Genomic DNA, 20660 nt, shown 5'->3' with positions numbered 1-20660 from the left:
TACTTTTAGTCACTGTTTTCGAATCAGTAAAAGGCAAGTGAAATAAAGCAGTCCAATTACATGACAGATAAAAGGTATATGTAGGAACGCAGTAAAGATAAATGGTCAAGGGCAGTTGTGTTTTTCATTTCTGCAACATAAAGTGATCGATAAGAATCTGATAATCAGGCGTATCGGCGACTAAGACAGCAGGCCGAATCTCTTTTACTCAACGGCTCCGTCATGGAAGGAAGAAACGCCTTTTTTCTCGAAAAAGGAATATATTTTACTTGCAGGACAGTTGTAAATTTTCCGGGAAAGTACATTAGCCTGGAATATTATAACATATGTTTAAAAAAAAATAATGTTCGAAAACAATAAAAAGCGTAATTTTTAGGTCATATGACCAAGCTTTTCATCATTAAAATAACAAAAGTAAAATGAACCAATGAAAAGTTTTATTAACAAGTCACATGACCTGTTATGCTTACGTTACGCGCTGCGCGCCGCGCCTCGGATCACTTCCGGGTGCGCTAACACGGCATGTCATATAACGCATTACGCGACAACGTAGGTCAAGAATATAGTCAAAATGTCTCCACCAACCAGCGTTCGGAACACAACCCCTTTCAGCAGTCCAAAAAGTTCTGTTAAATGACAACAGAGGGGACAGGCAACAAGAACCATCAGTCAAAGAGGGGAGGGCAAGTTCTTCTCTTCCGGGTCATGTTGGGGCGCTACCGGAACTGATCGAATTGACTGACGGAGGAGGCACTTGCCGCGCAAGACGCGGGAGCAACCGGAGATGGAATCACCGTTACCACCGACACCCACACTGAGGTATCTGGATCAGTGGACAGCCTGCAACTATTCCCAAAAATCACAGCCCAGATGGCGGCAGAGTTCTGAATGGCAGCACGATTGATCCCCTCCGGGTGGTAACGTATAACTGACTCTCTTCTTCAGATATGGTGGGTTGCATAAGGACCCACCCTTTTGAGGGCTATCTTGCCCATGTAGGCAGTTAAGTGACAGTCATCAGAGGCCTACTACCCCCAGTATGCACACAAACCTAACTGACTTGTGCTCACGTTGGGCACCTTGGTTTGGCTCCCGGGCCCGATGGCTTGGGGACCTTCTTGTTAAGGGGTTACATGTTCATAAGACACTCTCACTTTGTAGCAAAACAGTTCTGACACGGTCACTCGGATGTTCCATCCTATCGCATTGCACAGATGGTCATGGGGTCACTTAATGTCTACCACTTGTGCACCTGGAATGTACGGGGCATGGGCTCTGTTCACAAGCGCCATAGAATCCTGGCTCAACTTAACCGCAGGGGGACGCAGATTGCTTGTCTCCAAGAGACACACTTGAACAATGCTGAGAATGTGAAGCTACGCAAGAAATGGAGAGGGCAGCTCTTCGCTACCTCCTATTCAGCGTTCTCCAGGGGGGCGGCGATCTGGCTACGCAACTCTGTCCCTTTTAAGATGCTGGAGCAAAGGATAGATCAGGAAGGACGATATGTATTTGTGCGGGGCTTGTTGGACGGGGATGCTGTTGTGTTTGGATGTGTGTACTCACCGAACACTAGTCAATCAGAGTTTCTGTTAACTGTAAATGGGATACTTGCAGATTGGGCTGACCATCGCTGGATAATTGGGGGGGATTTCAATGCTGTGCTCGATGTTACACTGGATAGGTCACACCCCCCTTTGCAGGCCACTGAGAGCAGGAGGCAGGCGGACGCTCTAGCAAGGTGGGCCGAGGGCTGGGATTTAGCGGACACATGGCGAAGCACACACACGCAGGAGAGGGAATACACCTTTTTCTCCCCACCCCACCAGCTCCACACCAGTATCGACCATGTCTTCTGCTCCTGCTCCCTTACGGACTCCATAGTCCAGACGCAACACATGGGAAAAACTCTATCCGACCACAAACCTGTGGAGCTCACTTGGCAGTGGGGCAGGCGGCTGGCCCCTATCCCGACCTGGAGACTGTCTCCAGATCTCCTCGAAGACTCGGTCTTCCGGTCGTCCCTGTCCGACACTATAGACACCTACTTCTCCGCAAATGCGAACACAGCCACCATACGCCAGATAGAGTGGGACGCTTTCAAAGTCTGTCTCAGGGGGGCGGCAATGACCACCCGGGTGGGCAGGAAACGGGATGTGATCAGTCAATTGAAGGAAGTGGAGGGTTCGCTGGCGTCCCTGGAGAACGAGGCAGCGGGCACAAATGCACCTTTCACGCCATTGCAAGAGGCTCATGTCAGACATGCTGAGCTGCTGGAAGACCTGAGACTTCTGGACTACAGAGAATACACAACTAGACAGCATACCCAAGCCGATAGGGCCGGTCCCCTGCTAGCCCGCCTCCTGCGTGATTCCCCAGTTTGCCATCCAATCCTGAAAATTCTAGACCAGACAGGCAGCCCGACCTCCACACAAATAGGGATTAACACGGCGTTCAAAGACTATTATACTACACTGTACAGCTCCCCCCCCCCCAACCCCTGTCAGCGGCTGCGTTCGAGGCCTTCCTGGGAGACCTAGACCTCCCCCAACTCACTGACAGGCAATGCAAAGACCTGAAACGCAACATCTCAGTAGTGGAAGTCAGGCAAGCAATACGAGCTCTCCCGAAGAGCAAGGCCCCAGGAACAGATGGCCTACCGGCCGAATTTTATGCTACATTCCTTGATCTCCTGGCCCCACGGTTACACTCTGTTTATGTGGAAGCTCTACGGACGGCCTCCTTGCCACAATTATCCATGCAGGCGTTGATCACTTCCCTCTTAAAGCCTGGCAAGGACGGGCTACAGCTGGCCGATTACAGACCCCTATCCCTCCTCAACACTGACTCCAAGATCCTAAGCAAGGTGCTGGCGTCGAGACTCGTACAATTCATACCACAGCTGATCCACCCTGACCAATGTGGTTTTGTACCGGGCCGCAACACGGCCATGAATCTCAGGCGTTTGGCCCAGCTGATGCTCGGCAACCAAGTAGATGAGAGCTCGGAAGGCTGCATATCTCTAGATCTGAAACAGGCATTCGATTCCCTTAGATGGGACTATATGTTCGCCACACTGTCAAAATTCGGGATACCACCCGAATTCATTGCCTGGGTCAGATTACTTTATACCCTCCCCACAGCCAGAGTGCGTACCTCCAACCACATCTCGGGACCCATAGCTATAGCGAGGGGCACCCGACAGGGCTGCCCACTCTCCCCTCTCCTGTTTATTCTCGCCCTCAAGCCTCTGCTCTGCAAGCTCAGGACGGAGGCCCCCCGCTGCGGTGTACAGAGGCACGGGACGGCGCACATTGTGTCAGCTTATGCAGACGATATCATTCTGTATCTCCGGGACTTGCGGGGCGACTTGAGCCCTATCCCCCGAATATTTGAAGACTTCAGGGCAATCTCTGGCCTCACCATCAGCGAATCTAAGTCCTATGGCTTCGCCTTTGTGTCCACGGGCCCGTTTGCCCCCCTACCATTCGCCCCTCACGGATTCCAAATGGCGGATACCACCTTCCGATACCTTGGGATGCACATTTACAGGGAGGCTGACATGATGATAGACCGCAATCTCGGGAGGGCCATTAGAGCACTAAAGTCACAAATCCAATTCTGGCTAACACCGCCCCTCTCAATAGCCGGCAGGGTGGCAATCTCTAAGATGGTGAGGCTCCCCCGACTCATTTACCACTTCACCAATCTGCCGTTCCTGATGCCCGCAACGACGTTTCATACTCTAGACACACTACTCACGGAACTTGTATGGGGACACGGGCGCAGACGCTTAGGCCTCGCTAAACTACAACTCCCGTCTGACTCCGGTGGTATGGGCCTACCGGACTTTAGGGCTTATAACTATGCGTGCCAACTACAGTGGCTGGCTTACTGGGTGGCAGGTCGCAATCTCCAAGAAATCAATATGTCAGAAGATGAGCACGCCAAAGGGAGGGTACACGCGTTGCTCCTACCCGGAGCAGATCTACCGAGGGATACCCCACCACTCCTCAGGCTTGCAGTGAAGTACTGGCGGAAGGCATTAAGGTACACGTCCCCCGAGACGTCTTATGCCCCCACGATCCCACTCTTGGGTATCCCGCTGGGCTCGGGAACACTCACGACGAACACACTGATCCCTTGGCACGACGCAGGAGTGTCTCATGTGGGTGACCTGTTCGAAGGGGGGCGCCTATTGTCCTTTGCAGACTTTAGGGCTACACATAACGTTCCCCGGGGCTCGTTCCTCTTACACGCAGGCCTCTGCCATTATGTAACACATAAGTGGTCGCCCGAGGGGCGGGAGCCTGTCACAAACCCCCTGATAACGATGCACTACCTCATGGGCACGGCGGCCATCTGACCAGATGGCTCACTTCTAGCATAAAAATGGGGAGGGCAATCACGCTGTCACCGCTCCGGGCGGCATGGGAAGGTGATATTGGCAGGCCTCTGAGAGATAAAGAGTGGGAGCGTATCCTTCAGTTTCCCAAGAAAGTCGCTAGAAACCCCAAGTTCAGGTTCATTCAATTGATCTTACTACATAGAGCGTACCTGACCCCACACCGCATACATGTGATGTTCCCTAACGCGAGTAGCGCTTGCCCCCGATATGACGTTGACGACGCATCGCTACTACACATGCTATGGCAATGCCCCAAACTGGGATATTACTGGACCACAGTCCATGACTCGCTTGAGAAGGCCGGTGCCCTGTCCCAGTCACCTACACCAGAACGTACACTATTAGGACTAGGACCACCAACACACACTAGAACCGTGGCGACACGTTTTGCAGACATGGCCCTATTGCTAGCGAAACGAGCAATTACGATGAGGTGGAAGTCGTCCAAGCCGCCCAACCCTGTACTATGGAAAGCAGAGGTGGTACGGTGGGGTAAAGCGGAAGGCGAGGCACTACAACGAGAAGAACGCAGAGGTCTCCGGAAAACACTAATTTCACTAGACTGGTTTGCCATAGTGGGAACGTTCGAGGTGGGGGATGAAGAGGATGATGGGGATACACAAGACCCACCACATATGGGGTGAACGTGTTCAGATCCAGTCCCTTTGCACACCGCCACGGACCACGGTGCACTGTGATGGGGTACGGGAAATCCCGAACCATCTACTTTCTCACCCCAACCTACCTGTGTGTAAATACGAGACCACATGTCCATTGTCGCGGGTGACCCGGATGTAAATATTACGATTATACGCATCACGAGAGAGTGTCGGGAGGGGCTCTAGAGGGTGGGGGGAGGGTACGGGTACAGCGTGGGATTGTTCAGTTTGCTTGGTTCCGGACGACATAATGAAAAATAAATGTTACTATGTATTCCTATGTTTTGAGCAAGCACATACATGTAACATCCTGCTTGCAACTGCGCTCCGTTATGTGTGTAACTGCTCTCCTTACTATGCTAATCAACAGATAAGGGGCCTATCCTCTGCCACCAGTTCAAGTCCCCCGGGGTCAAGGGGGGACCAGGCCGCACTCACCAGGCTCCCCCGGGCCCACCTCATCCCCCTCCCCCCAAGTGGCACGATGTAGCCGCCGGTCTCCGGCCACAAACTGCAGCAGAAGGGGGGGGGGGGGGATGGCGGGGGCCACACGTGCGCTCCACCACAACTGCTGCCCAACAACTGTCAAATGGCCGGGAGGAGTGGCAATCCCATGCCCGGTGCCCCGGAACCAGGCCTCTCCCCTGGACACAGCGCATGAATGCCACCAAGTCTTCCGGCGGGACGGGGCGTCCCCTCCTCCCAGTTCCTCACCAGCAATCTCCGTTTGGGCCTCGGGCCTGTTCACTGGCACCAACTCAGGGCCTCCGGGGTTGAGGAGGGACCCGGCAGCGGAGTGACCGTCTTGTAGACTTCCTTGGAGTTTCGCTAGATGAGATAAACGTTAACAAGCCTACCCTATTCAATTGAACTTCCAATGTTATTAGCTGCCCAATACCTTAGAGGTTTGAGAGTCAAAACAGACAAACGTCAAATGTAAAATTAGAAAAGTTACACTTTAAGGGGGGAAGGGCTAACTGGGAGAATTGGGGGGCGGAGGATGAGGTGTTGTATGTGGCAATGGGGTAAAGAGATGTGTGCGGTGGAGGGTGGTAGTACACAAGCTAGCCTTGCTCAATGAGCAACCAGACCAGTACCATTACCAAGACAAAAAAAACACATTAAGCAGCTGAACACCCTAGATAGCAAACTGGAATGAGGCGAGGACTGTTAAAGCAAAGGCTCAGCAGGATAATATAGGGTGCCAGGCTACCATGAAGTGCCTGAATGAAAGTAAAGAAGACAGATCACAAATCAATTATTAGATCATCGTAAACATTGCAAGACACAAGTTTGAATGAAGAAACACAGATAGCTTTTACATGGGATGAATCTACTTAAAGCAACAATAGGTAATGCAAATAATCATGGGTCCAGTCTTTTTTTCTGAAATATAGGGGGAAAGAATATTTGTATCCCTGATTCTTTCTAATCGGATGATCTTTAAATCATCAAATTAAAATCACCATAAGTTGTTGGATAATTAACAAAATCCCCATGCCTTTTTTTCATTCAAGTCTTGGTTTTTAAAATGTTGCTCCACGTAGAACCTTGTTGTAGTCTCAGGTACAACCCTGCCAGCACTCTTTGCAATTTATGACTTTTAAGTATTGCATATGGAAATGATGAAATCAGAGAAAGTTTCAGTTGAAGAGGCTTAAGAAGCAGAAACACAGCTCAAGGCTTGAAGATGTAGAGATCATGTGATTTTGTTTTTAATCTGTGTAAATATTGGAACTTGTTATACAGTGTAAACAGAATAATATACTGGCATTTGCTTAAACTTCAATTCATCGATCTGTGTGGTAAAAAGTCAAACTAATTGGATGTGCTATATAGAAAGCATGTTATCAAACCAGAGAATGTTGCTTCAATGGCCCAAACTGTTGGTGTAACAAAAGGGCATGGGCATTGCAGGTTACTAGTTACAGATTCATAAACAAAGACGTTTTTTATTTATTTTGTGAGATGCTGCCCTAGTCTCTAAGGTTAATGGACAGCCTTTTCAATTATAGTCAACGGAGCATCCTGCATGCTCTATTGTTGGAAACTGAGAACCAAAAAATAAGGGGATGGAGATCAATCAAAGTGTAATCGATTGAGGATCTCAAATACTGAATGTTTGAAATGAAACAAATGGGATCAACTTTAGGTTAAAAAGAAAATTCGGCACTGAACGAAACTATTTTTCATGTTTCTTCTCTCACTTCTTTATAAATATACAGGTTCAACAGAAAGCTACATTCTCCTTATTGTAACATGGTGATCACTTTCTCTTCTTCCTGAAGGACATACTTAAAGTTGCATGTTAGTGATAGAATATTGCTCAAGCAAGCAATTAAAAGTGGATCAGGCATATTTCCATAATCTGCATCTCATCAGAATTAGCAGTGCTTTGGGGCCCCTATAAGAAAGGGAGTGCGCAGTTCAAAGTGTGATAGCTTGACTTGTTAGTAGACAACACCTTTGTATTTGAGTATACTAATTGGCCTGGACACAAATTCAGTATTCAATATAAAAGGGACCAACAACTTTTTCGCCCTTTATTCACTGGCATTGCAGTAACATAAAAACTGTTTTATACCTAATTTGTTAAGAAGCAGCATACAATTCTTCGAAATATACCTTAATCCTAAGAATTTAGCCAAGTACAGCAGTGACTAACAATTCATCTTTACAAAATGCAGCAGTAGAGCAGGTCATCTTGTGTATTACAACAGCTGTCCAAGATTGGTAAGAAAAACCTGTCCACTAGCTTTATATAGCTATTGCTTACAATAATTAATGAATCTCCAGAATGTAATGATTGAAGCAGCAATCCACCAGAGACAGTTGCTTCTAAACGGTCAATCTCAGAGCGGCTCCTTCACATGCAGTTCCAATACTTTGTGAACAGGACAGCACGGAATGATTATTTGGACAACGAAACTCAAGCTTCAGATAAACAGACCTAGATTTTATATAGTATTCACTGTCAATTTTCTCTGTGCAACTACATTAAGTAACTCAAATTGATGGTGGTAAATTCATCAACATCGAAAGAATAAAAGGATGAATTGGCCTTTCTGGTATTCAAATTTATTATCTGCACATCACATTAGATGTTAGCATAGGGATCATACTGTCAGAATAGTCTACAGTCACAAGGAACCTAGCCTTCATAAACATTCTTCAAAAAAGTGAACATTTCTATCCCACAAGTCAGTTCTAAGGGCTGTAAAGAAAAGGTTTAATTAGCAGGCAGTAGAGAGATTTTTTCAAACATCTATTTCTACCTCCCTAGGGCAGTCATATGCTGACCCCTTAAAAATCTAAACTCAAAAGTGTTTATTTGCTTTTAGGTTTCCTAAACTAATCTTTCTGCTTAATCTTTAATTAAACATTTGTTTTCAATCATGGTGCATGATGCATACCTCTTGTTAGTTAAAATATATAACTAACACATTTAAGAGATTTAAATTTAAACATAAAAACGGCTTCCGTTACAATCAACATACAGGAGAATACAGGAGATAATCAGACATCTTGGAAGCCTGGCAGAAGGAAGCATCACCGGTAGAATTTGTTTTGATGCAGGATTCACTTGTAGAGGTCCAGTGACCTCAAAACAACTATCACTATACTTGGATGGAAAGCTGTGTTTTTAGCAGAAGCGAAACACTCGAGTAACAGAAACCTAGACTCCAGCTCAGAAGAAAGCTGATGGGGGCCATATGAAATGGTGAGTGCCCCGATTTACTACTAGTATTGTTAGGGTAATATAAGCATCTTTACCCTTAGCTTACATTAGAAAAAACACAAAACACCTGTGCAATTTTTGAAACTTCTGTATCGCCTTTGTAAAGTCTGCTTAACGTCTTTGTAAAGTCTGCTTAACACGATTGTGAGATCATGAATGTAGCCATTAGCATCTTTGGTCACTTAATCCTTCCTACCATCAACCCTGTGGTAGATTTCTAACAACAAGCAAAAAGTGATGCACTGTTTTTTTTCTACAAAGAACACATCAGAAAATCTTTTAATATCAAAACAACATTAGGCACTTAATGCTTCAGAAAATTTCACGATATATTGAACTTAAAAAATTACTTACACTGCTGTTTGCTTCAGAAAAAATCTGCCACACCTTCTCCTGTGTGGCTTGATCATGAATTTTCAAACTGTTCTTCATCCAGTTCTTGCAAAAAAAAAAAAAAAAAAAAAAGCTGGTGAAGCCGACAGTGCATATTGGCTACATAACAGAAAACAATATACCAAATTGAATACACCTGAAGTTGACAAAGATACAAAGCATTTCCAGACTTCCAGGATAGTATGACCACATGGTCTTCAGATTTTATTTTAAGTTTGTCCTCTAGAATGAAACAAACATTTTGTCCAGTCCACGGATCTTTGTTGAATTATTTATTTCCATAGTATAACTGAACTCATCGGTGTTACAGTGATTTACAATAAACCAAAGAAAACATATGCTAGAATATGTGTAAAAAATTAACAGTGGAAAGTTAGAATAACCTTTAATCTTGGAAGATGGTGTGGGGTCGACCTGTTTATTCATCAATCACTTGCATCACTCACAATAACGATAATGTCACAACAATGTTAATCTGTATAGTAAAAGAAATTTGACTTTGTTGACATTTAAAAAAAAACTATGCTTAACTTCAGTAAGTATCAATCTTAGGTGTAGGATAAGAAATGCAATTACTAGTTCAGTTTCTTCTCAGGACCAGTGCACATTCAAGAGAGGGAATCGGGTGCAAATCTGAATGAAATGTTACAGCCAAAGTGAAGCATCTGATCCTTCTCGCCACAATCGCAATTTGATTTCTAACTCACATGCTGATAGAAGTAGCGCACATGACTTCAAGCTGGTCAAGTCTCGAGTACGCACTGCATAGACTTCATCCAACTCAGGCAGCAGTCAGTAGTAGCATCACGTGTTAGGCCGATGAAGAAACACCGCCATCTTTCAACATGTGCGCGTTTCTTAACCCCTTCGCTGCTGATGACGAGCTCAGCTCGTCATCAGCCACGGTGGTCGTGTGCGGATGACGAGCTGAGCTTGTCATGTAACGCGGCTTTTAGAAAAAAGCCGCACAGCGGAAAAATAACCGCCGCAGCGATGCGGTTAAAGCGGCCTTTCCTTTTACACAATAACCTTTTACACACATCTGCGTGCGTGACAATGCTGGATGTTTCTCTGAAACTGCTTTGCTTACAGATTCCACTGTTGGTAGACCATTATCACGACTCCTTGAACACAATGCACAAGGCCTCGACCCACATTTTGTAAATGTCGTTCTCTTTTTTATCCTTGAGGAGACACAGCTATCTATAGACCATAAAAACGCTGGCCTGCCTGAGGCCAGCAAGGATGCTTTTCATTATAAATGAACAATCGTTTATGGGTTTAGTCAGAGAAGCACTTTGCTGTCATTAGTAAGGTCTCTACATGCTCAAGCTTTGGCCCAGCAGCTTGCAGATATCTCTGCGAAGAAAGTTCAGCTTGTGACCACCACAGGGATTTTTATTCTTTTCGGTCAAGTAATAGGAGTTGGAACAACTAGTACGGGATTCTTGGCAGAATAAACGTAGGCCCGGGACACTTAGGGGCAGATTTATGTTGCCTGACGCATCTCTGCAAATCGGCAGAGATGCGCCAGGAAAGATACGTCACGCAAATCCATCCTTGCGCCACCCATGATGGGCCGCATTTACAATGCGGCGCACCATGGTGCAAGGAAGGGCAGATGCGGGACGCATCTTTTGGCTTACGGGCGGCGCATTGCTGGAGTCGCGTCGCAACTCCTGCAATGCACAGGGGCCACCCATACATTAAATGGTGCGTCACTCCTTACGCCTGCTTCAAGCAGGCGTAAGGATTTGATGTAGCAGCTTTGGGAAAGTGACTCAGTGAAATCTTGAGATTTCACTGAGTCACTTTCCAGGGGCGTTCCTGCGACGGAACGCCCCCCTGCCCCCCCTACACCGGAACGCCTACATGAAACCTGACGCAGGGCCTTACACCGTGACGCATCTCCATAGATGCGTCACGTTGTAAATGCCTCGTAGTGATGCGCCACGTTTACGCCGCCTTGCGTGACGTAACAGTGGCATAAACGTGGCGCAAGGGGCTCGTAAATGTGCCCCTTAGAGTAGGGGACGCATAGGAGTACAACAAATTTCTAAATTGTTTTATATGCCTGCATATGTACATTGTCTTAGCACAATGGTGGAACTTTTTCTTCTGTTTACTGTCCTAATACTTCCTCCTATCACTTTCATTTGCTTCTGTCTATTGACATTGCAACACATTTTAAACAAGAATCAACATTTTTCAATAAACATTGAAAATAGTCCCTCTGTGTATTCCTTGTATATTCTCTGGGAAAAAGAGAGCACGCATGACTGAGCAAAAGGGTTCTGGATCGGTTAGCACAATCACTGCGGGATCAATGTTGCCATATTCAGTGGTTGCCAGAAGCATTTACTACCCGCCTGGGTTTAGGGGTACTTGTGGTGGCAGTGTGAGCTAGCTGGCATATAGGACAACATATCCTGAGGTGGTGCATGTAATCAGTCTAGCACCATCCCAATGGTTATGCTGTCCACAAACATGCAGTTCTGCCATAGGGTGGAAACTACATAATAATGTGTCACCAATGTTGGTGGGGTTCTTATTTTAATGGATTGCAGTTTAATCTTGCCTTCTGAGAAGACCCTACTTACCTCTTAGTCGGAGATGTCCATGGTGGTAGGGAAAATCATCCTCAGCGGAGTAGGTAACTCCTATGTATTTGATGTAGGCTGTTCAAGCTTGAACTCTTGAAGGATCTACTTACCACTGTCTACACCCATTTTGTAATTTATTTCTTATGTCTGGAGACAAAGGTCCTAGGGCATTAAACACTGCTGAGAACTGCAGACATGCGCTTACTCTGAAACTATCACACCATGGTCTCACATCCAGGGGTGGAGATGGTATGTCTGTAGTTGATGCACACAAAGCATTTTGGACAGAGGTGTTCCGTTTTTGGGTTACATTCCGGGCTGAAGACGTTTCACAATTATTTCACACCTACACTGAGGATGAAATACCAGATAACTATACTTCATATGAAGAAATAGAAATACCTCTCACTTACCAAGAGCACATACATTGGTTTTAAAGGCACCCTTCCACACTTTAAAGCAAATTTTAAACTCTGTCTGCTCAGCAATGAAGGAGCAACAAGGCCAGTCTAAGCCAGTTACAAACCACATCCTAATGATGATAACTTACCAGCAGCTGATGTGCGAAGACTATATAAAGATTTATTAACCATGCGCCGACTACTCAAGCTGCACAACCACGATCGGCTACCCCAGGCATCAGCCCACTAACCCTGAATGCAGTCATGGGAAAAGTTGCCGCCAGACGAGAGGAGATTCCGTTCTGGATTGGGCAAAAACCAAGCCAGCTTGAAGTGGTATTTCCTCATATGGTCCCACGAGAGAAGCAGAGAATATTTACTTTTTGCTTGCCGATGGGGATGACTTCCCCTGTGGAAGACTGCACAACTTGTGTACAGTCTTTGCAGCAATGCATGGTACCCCTTCAATGGCTGTTTTGCCTGAAGTGCTGAAACAGCTTCAGAATGAGTACGGGGCAGTACCTGCCCTGGACCTAGAGATGAAACAGATGGGCAATATTGCCGCATTATCCACCATTATGTTAAGCAGCAGCATTGGCTATACACCAGGGCATACGTGATTTGACTCCTGCACAGCAAAAGTGCAAATTACATAAAGTCATCAAAGGAACCTACGCTACAATAGGTACAGATCATTTGGGAGCCAGCCCTGATCAACCACAATTGAAGAGTAATTCTGAAAAGGATAATTCTAAACAAGCAGTCGACTCTTCGACAAAGTAGAAACGGGACAATACACAAAAAATATAAAGACAAGACAAAATCACAGGGTGGGTCTCCTCAACAGGAAGTCACTAAAAAAACTATATAATCTTTGAAACTGTGATAATATTAGACCTCCTGACAGGTATCAAGATACTGATACATGTTCATCTTGTTTCTTTCAGGAATCACCAATAAACGTTCAGACAGAGGTGGATGGACGGCGACACAGATTGGAAAAGCATGTAAAACCAAAGAAGGAGCTTGCTGATATCTCTGCGAACGGTTGTCATGTTCAGTGGTAGCCAGAACCATTAGCTACCCGCCTAGGTCTAGGGGTACTTATGGTGGCACTGTCAGCTAGTCAGCCTATGGGACAATATAGCCTGAGGGGGTGCATGAAATCAGTTTGGCACCATTCCAACATTTTGTTGTCCACAAACGTACAGTTCCTACCATAGGGTAGAAACTACAGGACAATAGCCTTCTTCCATAAAAGTCAGGGAAGTGGTCACTGAAGTTCAGGATATCAGCAGTAATGGAAGCACATGGAGGCAAAGCATCTAAACCAGCAAAAACTAAATCCAGCACAGAGTAACAAAATACAGGAGGCAGAGGTAAATAAAAGTCTGGGGAAACCACGCCAAAGATGCTAGGACTAATAACGAGTTACGTATTCAAATACAGTGTTGAAAATACGGGTTTCTAGTAGTTTATTTACAGTAACGTTTAGGAAATGACAGGGAACCAAGAAAAGGATCAGCAAATAGGCTTTCTCATCATGTTAGATCGAATACGTTGCTTTAACAGCCAGGGAAAGAGTAAGGCAACTGTAGGTACCTCAAGACCAGAGGAATTCAGGCAAATCCAGCCATCTTGGATAATGTGCAGGTTGACATCCCACGACCAATATATACAGCCTACTGATAAACCTAAGCCATTTGCTCATTCCCGCTTCTCCACAGGGCATTCTGCGAAATGCTGTTGCCCATTTCTCCATACCCCAATATTTTTGGGACATTTTCTCCAGGCAGTGTTTTTAACATGGTCACAACCACCTTGATCTTCTTTCTTAGAAGGTATAGAGATCCCAACACAGAGGGTTTGGAGGGTAGGGCTAGGGTGAGAGAGATTGAGGGGCCACTACCTCGTGCACGTATTCTTTTAATTTGCTTTACTGTATTTGAAAATAATCATGAAAGTAACAAGCATTAGGTACAATAATGAGGGAGCATACCTGAAATTTTGCTCTCTTCCTAGGAATATTGTCATAAGTACTCATTTGTTTTAAAACGTCCCTCAGCTTTGGACTAATGTTAGGATTTTTCATGACTTCATGGACTTTCTACAAAATAAAACAAACTGTTAGTTCAGTGGTTGCAAAAATGCAATTCACAACATATTTTAAAAAGGAAACTTATAATTAGGAATGTATTTAAAGAATGTGAAGTGCACTTCTGCCACTTTCCTTCGTTTTTTATCATCACCACCTCCAGCAAGTGACACATAGTAGTTATGGTGCTGTTAATAAATTGCCAAGTTCAATATTGACTCCTTCTCCCCACTCAGAAACTACTACAAAGAATACAAATGGACTTTTGGCTCATCACATATTGCTGGTCTCGGGGTAATATTGTGTCAGAAATGGTTTAAACATGTTTAATGAAACGTCTTTCCCACATTGGAGGGTACATTGTCAATTAAATCATTTTGAGAGCTGTTGCCAAAGTATTTCATAGTGGTATGCTTCTTCGCTTTTTACATATAAGGTATAAAAAAAAACAGGACATCTGGAACATTTATAGAACTAATACACCTAGGAGGTACATATAGCCGAACATCGTACACAGGCACATTAAAACTATGAAGTACGACTCAAATTAATTAGAGCTCACACTCTCCTCCCGTCTGTTTGCCCGACAATTTTTTTTTTACTTTGCATGCTCCAATCAATAACAAGTATGGCCCAATTCAGTAGTTAAAACTGTAAGGAACAGGAGATAAGCAAAATTGATAACCCTGTGGATTTCGGCGGCCTGCCTGGAGCTGATTCTGTTACTTTATCTGGGATTATTGTTTGATATCGAACTTGTTACAGAAAGAAAGAGGAAGAAAGACTGATTTATGGACCTTTTATAGTGTTTCCTGAGGTCATTCCCAAGTGTTCATGGGATTTGTAGTTCTGTTTTTTGATTGGCTGCTGAGCATTTCATTAAAGAAATGAGAAAGCATAATCCTCGCCTCCTTGTCCTTAATAGAATTGAAAATTCTTGTCACGAATGTTTGCAAATTTTGAATTTTGCAGGATTGTAGTGTAGTAGGGTTCATGAAGCGATTAAGTCACAACTACCCCTTCGTCAACGAGTTTCAAGTTCATTGTTAGAATGTGCAAATATATGGCCTGCAAGTTATAAGGATATCGCAAATATCTCACCTGAATCCACTGCTGCTGTTTCACCTCCCCTTTGTTCGCTTTCGCTTCGAAGCCCTTACCACCATATTTCTGATCTTCGCTTATACATTTCAAATGCTCTTTATAATCATCACCCCTTGAAAAAGAAAATAAATACAGAAGTTACAGAATTATAATAAACTATAATCTGAAAACTAACAGCCAAGAAAATAGCGCAGACTAATAACCAAGATAAGAGGTCGAACTGCTACACTTAACTGTTCACCGAGTAGTCCTTCTAATAATTAAAAGAAAGAAAAACCAGAGGGGGGGGGGGGGGGGGGGTCTCCAAGCCGTCAGAGCTGTGCTATTTGGGACAGTGGGCAACAACAGCTCTGAGCACCAAGGATGAGCTCTATCGTCTAGATCAGCTTTAAAGCAGGGTTTGAATACGCATTACCTTCATATTTAAATTATCTTAAACAATCACATTTAAAGTAGCAGTTTGAAAATGACACGACAGTCGTAAATGAAAGCAATTTGGAGCCCTTAAACAATCACAATAAATTAAAATGCAGCAAAATCTAGTAAAACAGTAGAAAAGTGCTTGTAGCATCGAATATTTTAATAGTATATTGCTGGGTCTCCGGGTGTCACAGAACTTAGGATTTTAACAGATGTTTGACGTATTTTTTTGGCTGGAGATGTTTTCCTTCTCCAGGTCAGCATAGGTCTGATCTATCTTTACATCCTTTTCTGTTGCAGAGAAAAAGTTGAATTATAATCATACTTGGAGCTATGTCTCTCAAGGAGGGACCCATGTTGAACGAGAGCAGAAATGCCATAAACAGCTTACTTCACCTATAAGTAATTTTTTAGACAGAAAAAATGGCACTGAGCTTTGGATCCTGTTGGTCTAGATCAAGTTGACTGGGACTCTACCCACATTCATTTTAAACCAAATAAGAACACTGTAAGCACTTACCAAAAGTCTTTGCCACAATCAATACAAGAAAGGCATGAACTGCTACGGCACACATGTAAGTGTTTTTCCACTTGCACTTTCTTCAAGGATTCCCCGCAGGCATTGCAAGTGAAAAATACCATTTTGGAAATGTACTCAAAGTAGAAGACTCTTTTGAAAAACAGCAGCGGGTCTGCAATCCTTTGGCATTATTCCTGCAAGAGAAAGGTAATGTTATTGCTTACTTATTTTGTCATAGAATGTTAATAGTAAAATCGCTGTTTGAAAGATTAAAAAAACAGAAACGATGCACAGGGCCAAAAGTGTGACCATTCAATGTTATTCATGAGCGCTACGTTTTATTTTAAATAAATGTCACATGAATATAACAAATGATAGAAGAATAAGCAATGGTAAAGCAAAAAGCTCAAGGGAATCCAATGCGGACTCATGGGACCTACATCGAAGCAAGAACCATCACAGTGGCTGAATACCTAACCACCTAAGACAGCAAATACAAGGGGTCTAGGCAAAGTCAGGCTCTAAATCAGCAGTGGAAAAAAGGATTAGATCAGAGAGTAAACCTTCTTCATTTGGCATAAATATCTGGAATATCCCAACTCACAATAGGCGAGCATCATTAGCTTTTCAAAAAGTATCTCATCAACTCATAGGGACCTGTTACCGCATCGTAGCACGGGACCGACCGCCCATGTAGGATGCGCCCGCCACACTGGCCGGCGCATCCCGCATATTTTACATTGCGGTAGGCGGTGCTGTAAGCAGCACCCGCCGCAATGTAAAAAATGCATGTTGTGCATTTGCATGCACAATGAGACAGGCACTGAGTGGTGCCTGCCACCTTGTGCATGCAAATGCAGAGGGTACCATAGGTTCCCCCCATGTGCACCCCCCACCAACCTGGGGGCCCACAACGGGCCCCAACAGCAAAAACTGCATGCCTTTCCATGGCGGCAAAACTGCATGCCTTTCCATGGCGGCAACGACGCCATGGAAAGGCTGCTCTCCGCCTCCATCATAATATGGATGGCGGTGTCTTGCAGACACCACCACCATATCGTGCCCCTTTTCTGCCCGGTCGACAAGTCGACCGGCGGAAAAGCGGCGGGCGGTTTTACTGTCTGCCGCGGATCCCCAGCCATACCAATATGGCTGGGGTCTTTCAGGTATGGATGGCAGGTGGATTGCCCCAGTAGGGTAAGAGGTGGCTACCGCCGGGGGTGATCCGCCCACCATCCTAATAGGGCCCTTAATGAGGACATACTGCTAAGCCCTTCTTTCCCTAGCCCAAACAATAAAATTTTACACTAGGTAATAAGTTATTCTCAGTCTAGTATTTAGTTTCAGATGCCATTTTTCTATGCACAGCACTATTTTCTTTCCAGAATATGAAATATCAACCATTCCCAGTGAAAGTCGTACAGGAAAATGCCACGTTATTTAATTAGCAACATTCTAAAACAATTAAGCAACAGTTCTTTGCCAGGCAAAACTGAAGTACATTTGGTAAATTGCAAGGGCATAACATGGGCACAGATAAGCCCGTAAAGGGACGACACTTATTACTTGACATTGGAGATAAGACATCTAGAAGTTCTTTTATAAGGCCTAAACAACGTTTTCCCAAAACCAGTCATGTATAAAAAAAGAAACAGAGGTGCTAGAATACATTTCTGCTTAAGGCCAGTTACTCTGTTAATTTCTCAAACGTATCCATTGGTTGAACTATCAAGTACCCAGACCCATGTTTGTGAATGTAATTCTATTAATATTTTTGAAATTCCATAAAGTATGCCACAATTACACAGCTTAAATGATCTACATGCTCCAGAGGGCTAGAAAGATCAATAAATGATTCACATAGTTTGTGGCGCTTTAAGCATACACATCGATCCATGATCTTATTTAATGCAAAGGCATTGTGAATGACACTATGATTCTAAGAACATATTGTAGAAGGAGGGCTTATATGTACACTATCAACTTTGTCTTATAGATCGAGAAAGAGAAGTTGCGCCAACATCTTCACGGACTGGTCTTGTAAAGCTATTAGCAATAATTCTATGACATTTTCCAAGATCCATTCTGATATATTGGGATCATCAAACAGCCAGGACAAGAGATGGGAACTAATAGGGCAGTAAATGACACAGAAAATACTCATGCCCCATAAGAAGAGAATCTCTAATATACAGAACGTCACCAAGGCCTGGAAAAATCGAGGTTTTAGAAAGGCATATTATGTCAATTATTTTATCATCTGAGAAGTTGAATGAAAATAATTCCTACAGAGTTAGCAACAGCTCAACTTGTTGTTGCATGGAACAAAACGGGGGGTTATTATAAATCAACTAAGAATAAAAACCAGCAGTTCTTCAACAACATGGATTTTTTAGAAAGACCGGTAGCCGTTGAACAGGCGACAGGACAGCATCATTACACAATTAAGTTCTTATGAGTTATAGAACAACTTTAGTCTTACTGTTCTTTTTAACGGCCCTTTTACTGGTAGCCTAAAACATAGAACCTTTATTGTGTCTACAGTTTTATTGCTAGGTGGGTATTACCAAAGATCATCAGTAATGTAATCAGCGAAAGAATGAATATAATTAATGATTCAAACCACCTTACGTCTGTTTAACTGTTTAGTTCTAAGTTAACAATAGCTTCTAGAAGACATTAACTTAACCTTACGAAAGCATGCTAAAGGCGACTCTTTATGACACAAGCTTTCCACTATAATGTGGAAAATATGGAGTTATTTGCGCTTCAAAGAAAATAACATCAAGTTGAATATAATCATTGAGATTGGTGGTTACATTCGCTATATTGATTACAACTACAGATAAATCATACGCAGCAAACCCATAATTAATCACAGATTTACTACTAGATAAGCCAGACACTTCAACGGTCGAACAGTTTCATCGCGCATCACAAACATAATCTTCACACACTTTTGATACATTGATACAACAGCAGTGGCACTGCACCAAACACAACGTAGACAGCGTGCCGAGTTCGTGATCTGTTCCATAACATTGTATACGTGTCGGTAACTACAAGACGTAGATGGGAAGCAAGCGGACAGCTAACTGGATAGGGATAAGTGGTGGTTTGGTGCCCGGATAACCCCTTGCCTCCAGGGAACAGATTAACATACCTGGACCATGCTTACATATTACTGCAACCTGTGAGACGTAATCTACGTTTATTTTAATTGAACAAATTAGATTAACGCGCCGAGGATTTAGGAATAGTGAATGATCTTTAAAAAGCAAAGTTCAGATACGGGAAACTGTGCCATCTGGCCAACATACGCCTGAAACGCGTATCCCGCAAGGAGACTGGTGGCAGCTGCACGTTGCGTGGGTTCTTATGCGCAGCAAGATGAGCCCCGATCTGCCATTTCTCTCTTTCGAGAGATATTAGGACTCACCCGCATGTCTCCTCTCGCGCTGCATCCAGGGCAAAGAGTTTCAAAAGCTTCGTCCGCAGAAAGAGGAAGTGACCTCTGGAAGCACCGGAAGTAAACAGAAAAGGGACCGAAGTCGAACTGTGTGCTGCAGCAGCAGATCCGGAGTGGAGGTGAGATTAGGGTGTTTTCGGAATAAAAAGAAACGCAGCTAATGCTCGCGCACGTGTCAGTGTACACTCTTTCATATGTTGTCAGTGTGTATCAAGAAAATGGTTCTGATACGGAGGAGGGTAGTAGAATCTTGGGCTACGTTACCCCAGCGCGGGGACACACTGGTCATAGTGTAACCATTGCGCTTTATAAATGTGCTTCTTATCATTTATTATATTATAAGCTCTACGCTTCTGTGCAATATTATGTGATTGCTCATGCTGCATACATGCCAACATTTTAGGACAGGGACGTGGGGAGATTTATAATAAAAAATCGGGAGAATGAAAATTCCCCATTGACTTCTATTGTAGAGAATGCAATTTCAGGCGGGAGACAGCTCAAATAAAGCCCTTTTTGGTTTGGAAAATCGGTAGTCTCCCGCCTGAATCGGGTGTATTGGCATGTATGATGCTGTCACTTTGGATGTATGCGGTATTGGGACGGGGGATACGTGCTCATGTTTTAAAATGTATGCTAGTTTTACAACGCATGTAGGTCGTATTGGAACTGTAGGGGGCGTACATGTGGCAGAGAAATGGAGATGGAGCCCAACATACATGCACCCTTTTTAATACCACAAGTTTCATTTAAGTTGTCGAGCAGATAACATGCTAGACAGTAGACACTACCCAATGTACCAGTTCGGTCAAACAGTACTGCGATTCTCTTTAACTAAAATCCTGCCCA

General features: G+C 44.2%; 2 protein-coding genes across 3 annotated transcripts in view; one reads left to right on the top strand and one right to left on the bottom strand.

Moving 5' to 3' along the window:
• LOC147663282 (cell growth-regulating nucleolar protein-like) overlaps positions 1 to 19882 on the bottom strand; it is a 97722-nt gene extending 77840 nt beyond the window's left edge. For both annotated transcript variants that reach the window (XM_086950561.1, XM_086950562.1), the window contains exons 1-5: positions 19782 to 19882; positions 16343 to 16536; positions 15400 to 15514; positions 14203 to 14310; positions 9161 to 9244 (exon numbers count right to left, since the gene is read on the bottom strand). In XM_086950561.1, coding sequence (XP_086806687.1) covers positions 9161 to 9244; positions 14203 to 14310; positions 15400 to 15514; positions 16343 to 16464 — 429 coding nt within the window. In that variant the 5' untranslated portion in view covers positions 16465 to 16536; positions 19782 to 19882. The remainder of the gene's footprint in view (positions 1 to 9160; positions 9245 to 14202; positions 14311 to 15399; positions 15515 to 16342; positions 16537 to 19781) is intronic.
• LOC147663281 (zinc finger and BTB domain-containing protein 49-like) overlaps positions 19880 to 20660 on the top strand; it is a 107639-nt gene continuing 106858 nt past the window's right edge. The window contains exon 1 of the mRNA XM_086950560.1: positions 19880 to 19930. The gene's annotated coding sequence lies outside the window, so the exon portion shown is untranslated. The remainder of the gene's footprint in view (positions 19931 to 20660) is intronic.

Source organism: Lissotriton vulgaris, unplaced genomic scaffold (genome assembly GCF_964263255.1).
Source record: "Lissotriton vulgaris unplaced genomic scaffold, aLisVul1.2 SCAFFOLD_586, whole genome shotgun sequence".
In the NCBI taxonomy this organism is placed as follows: Eukaryota; Metazoa; Chordata; class Amphibia; order Caudata; family Salamandridae; genus Lissotriton; species Lissotriton vulgaris.
Note: the sequence above shows the minus strand (reverse complement) of the source record. Positions and strands in the feature narration are given on the sequence as shown.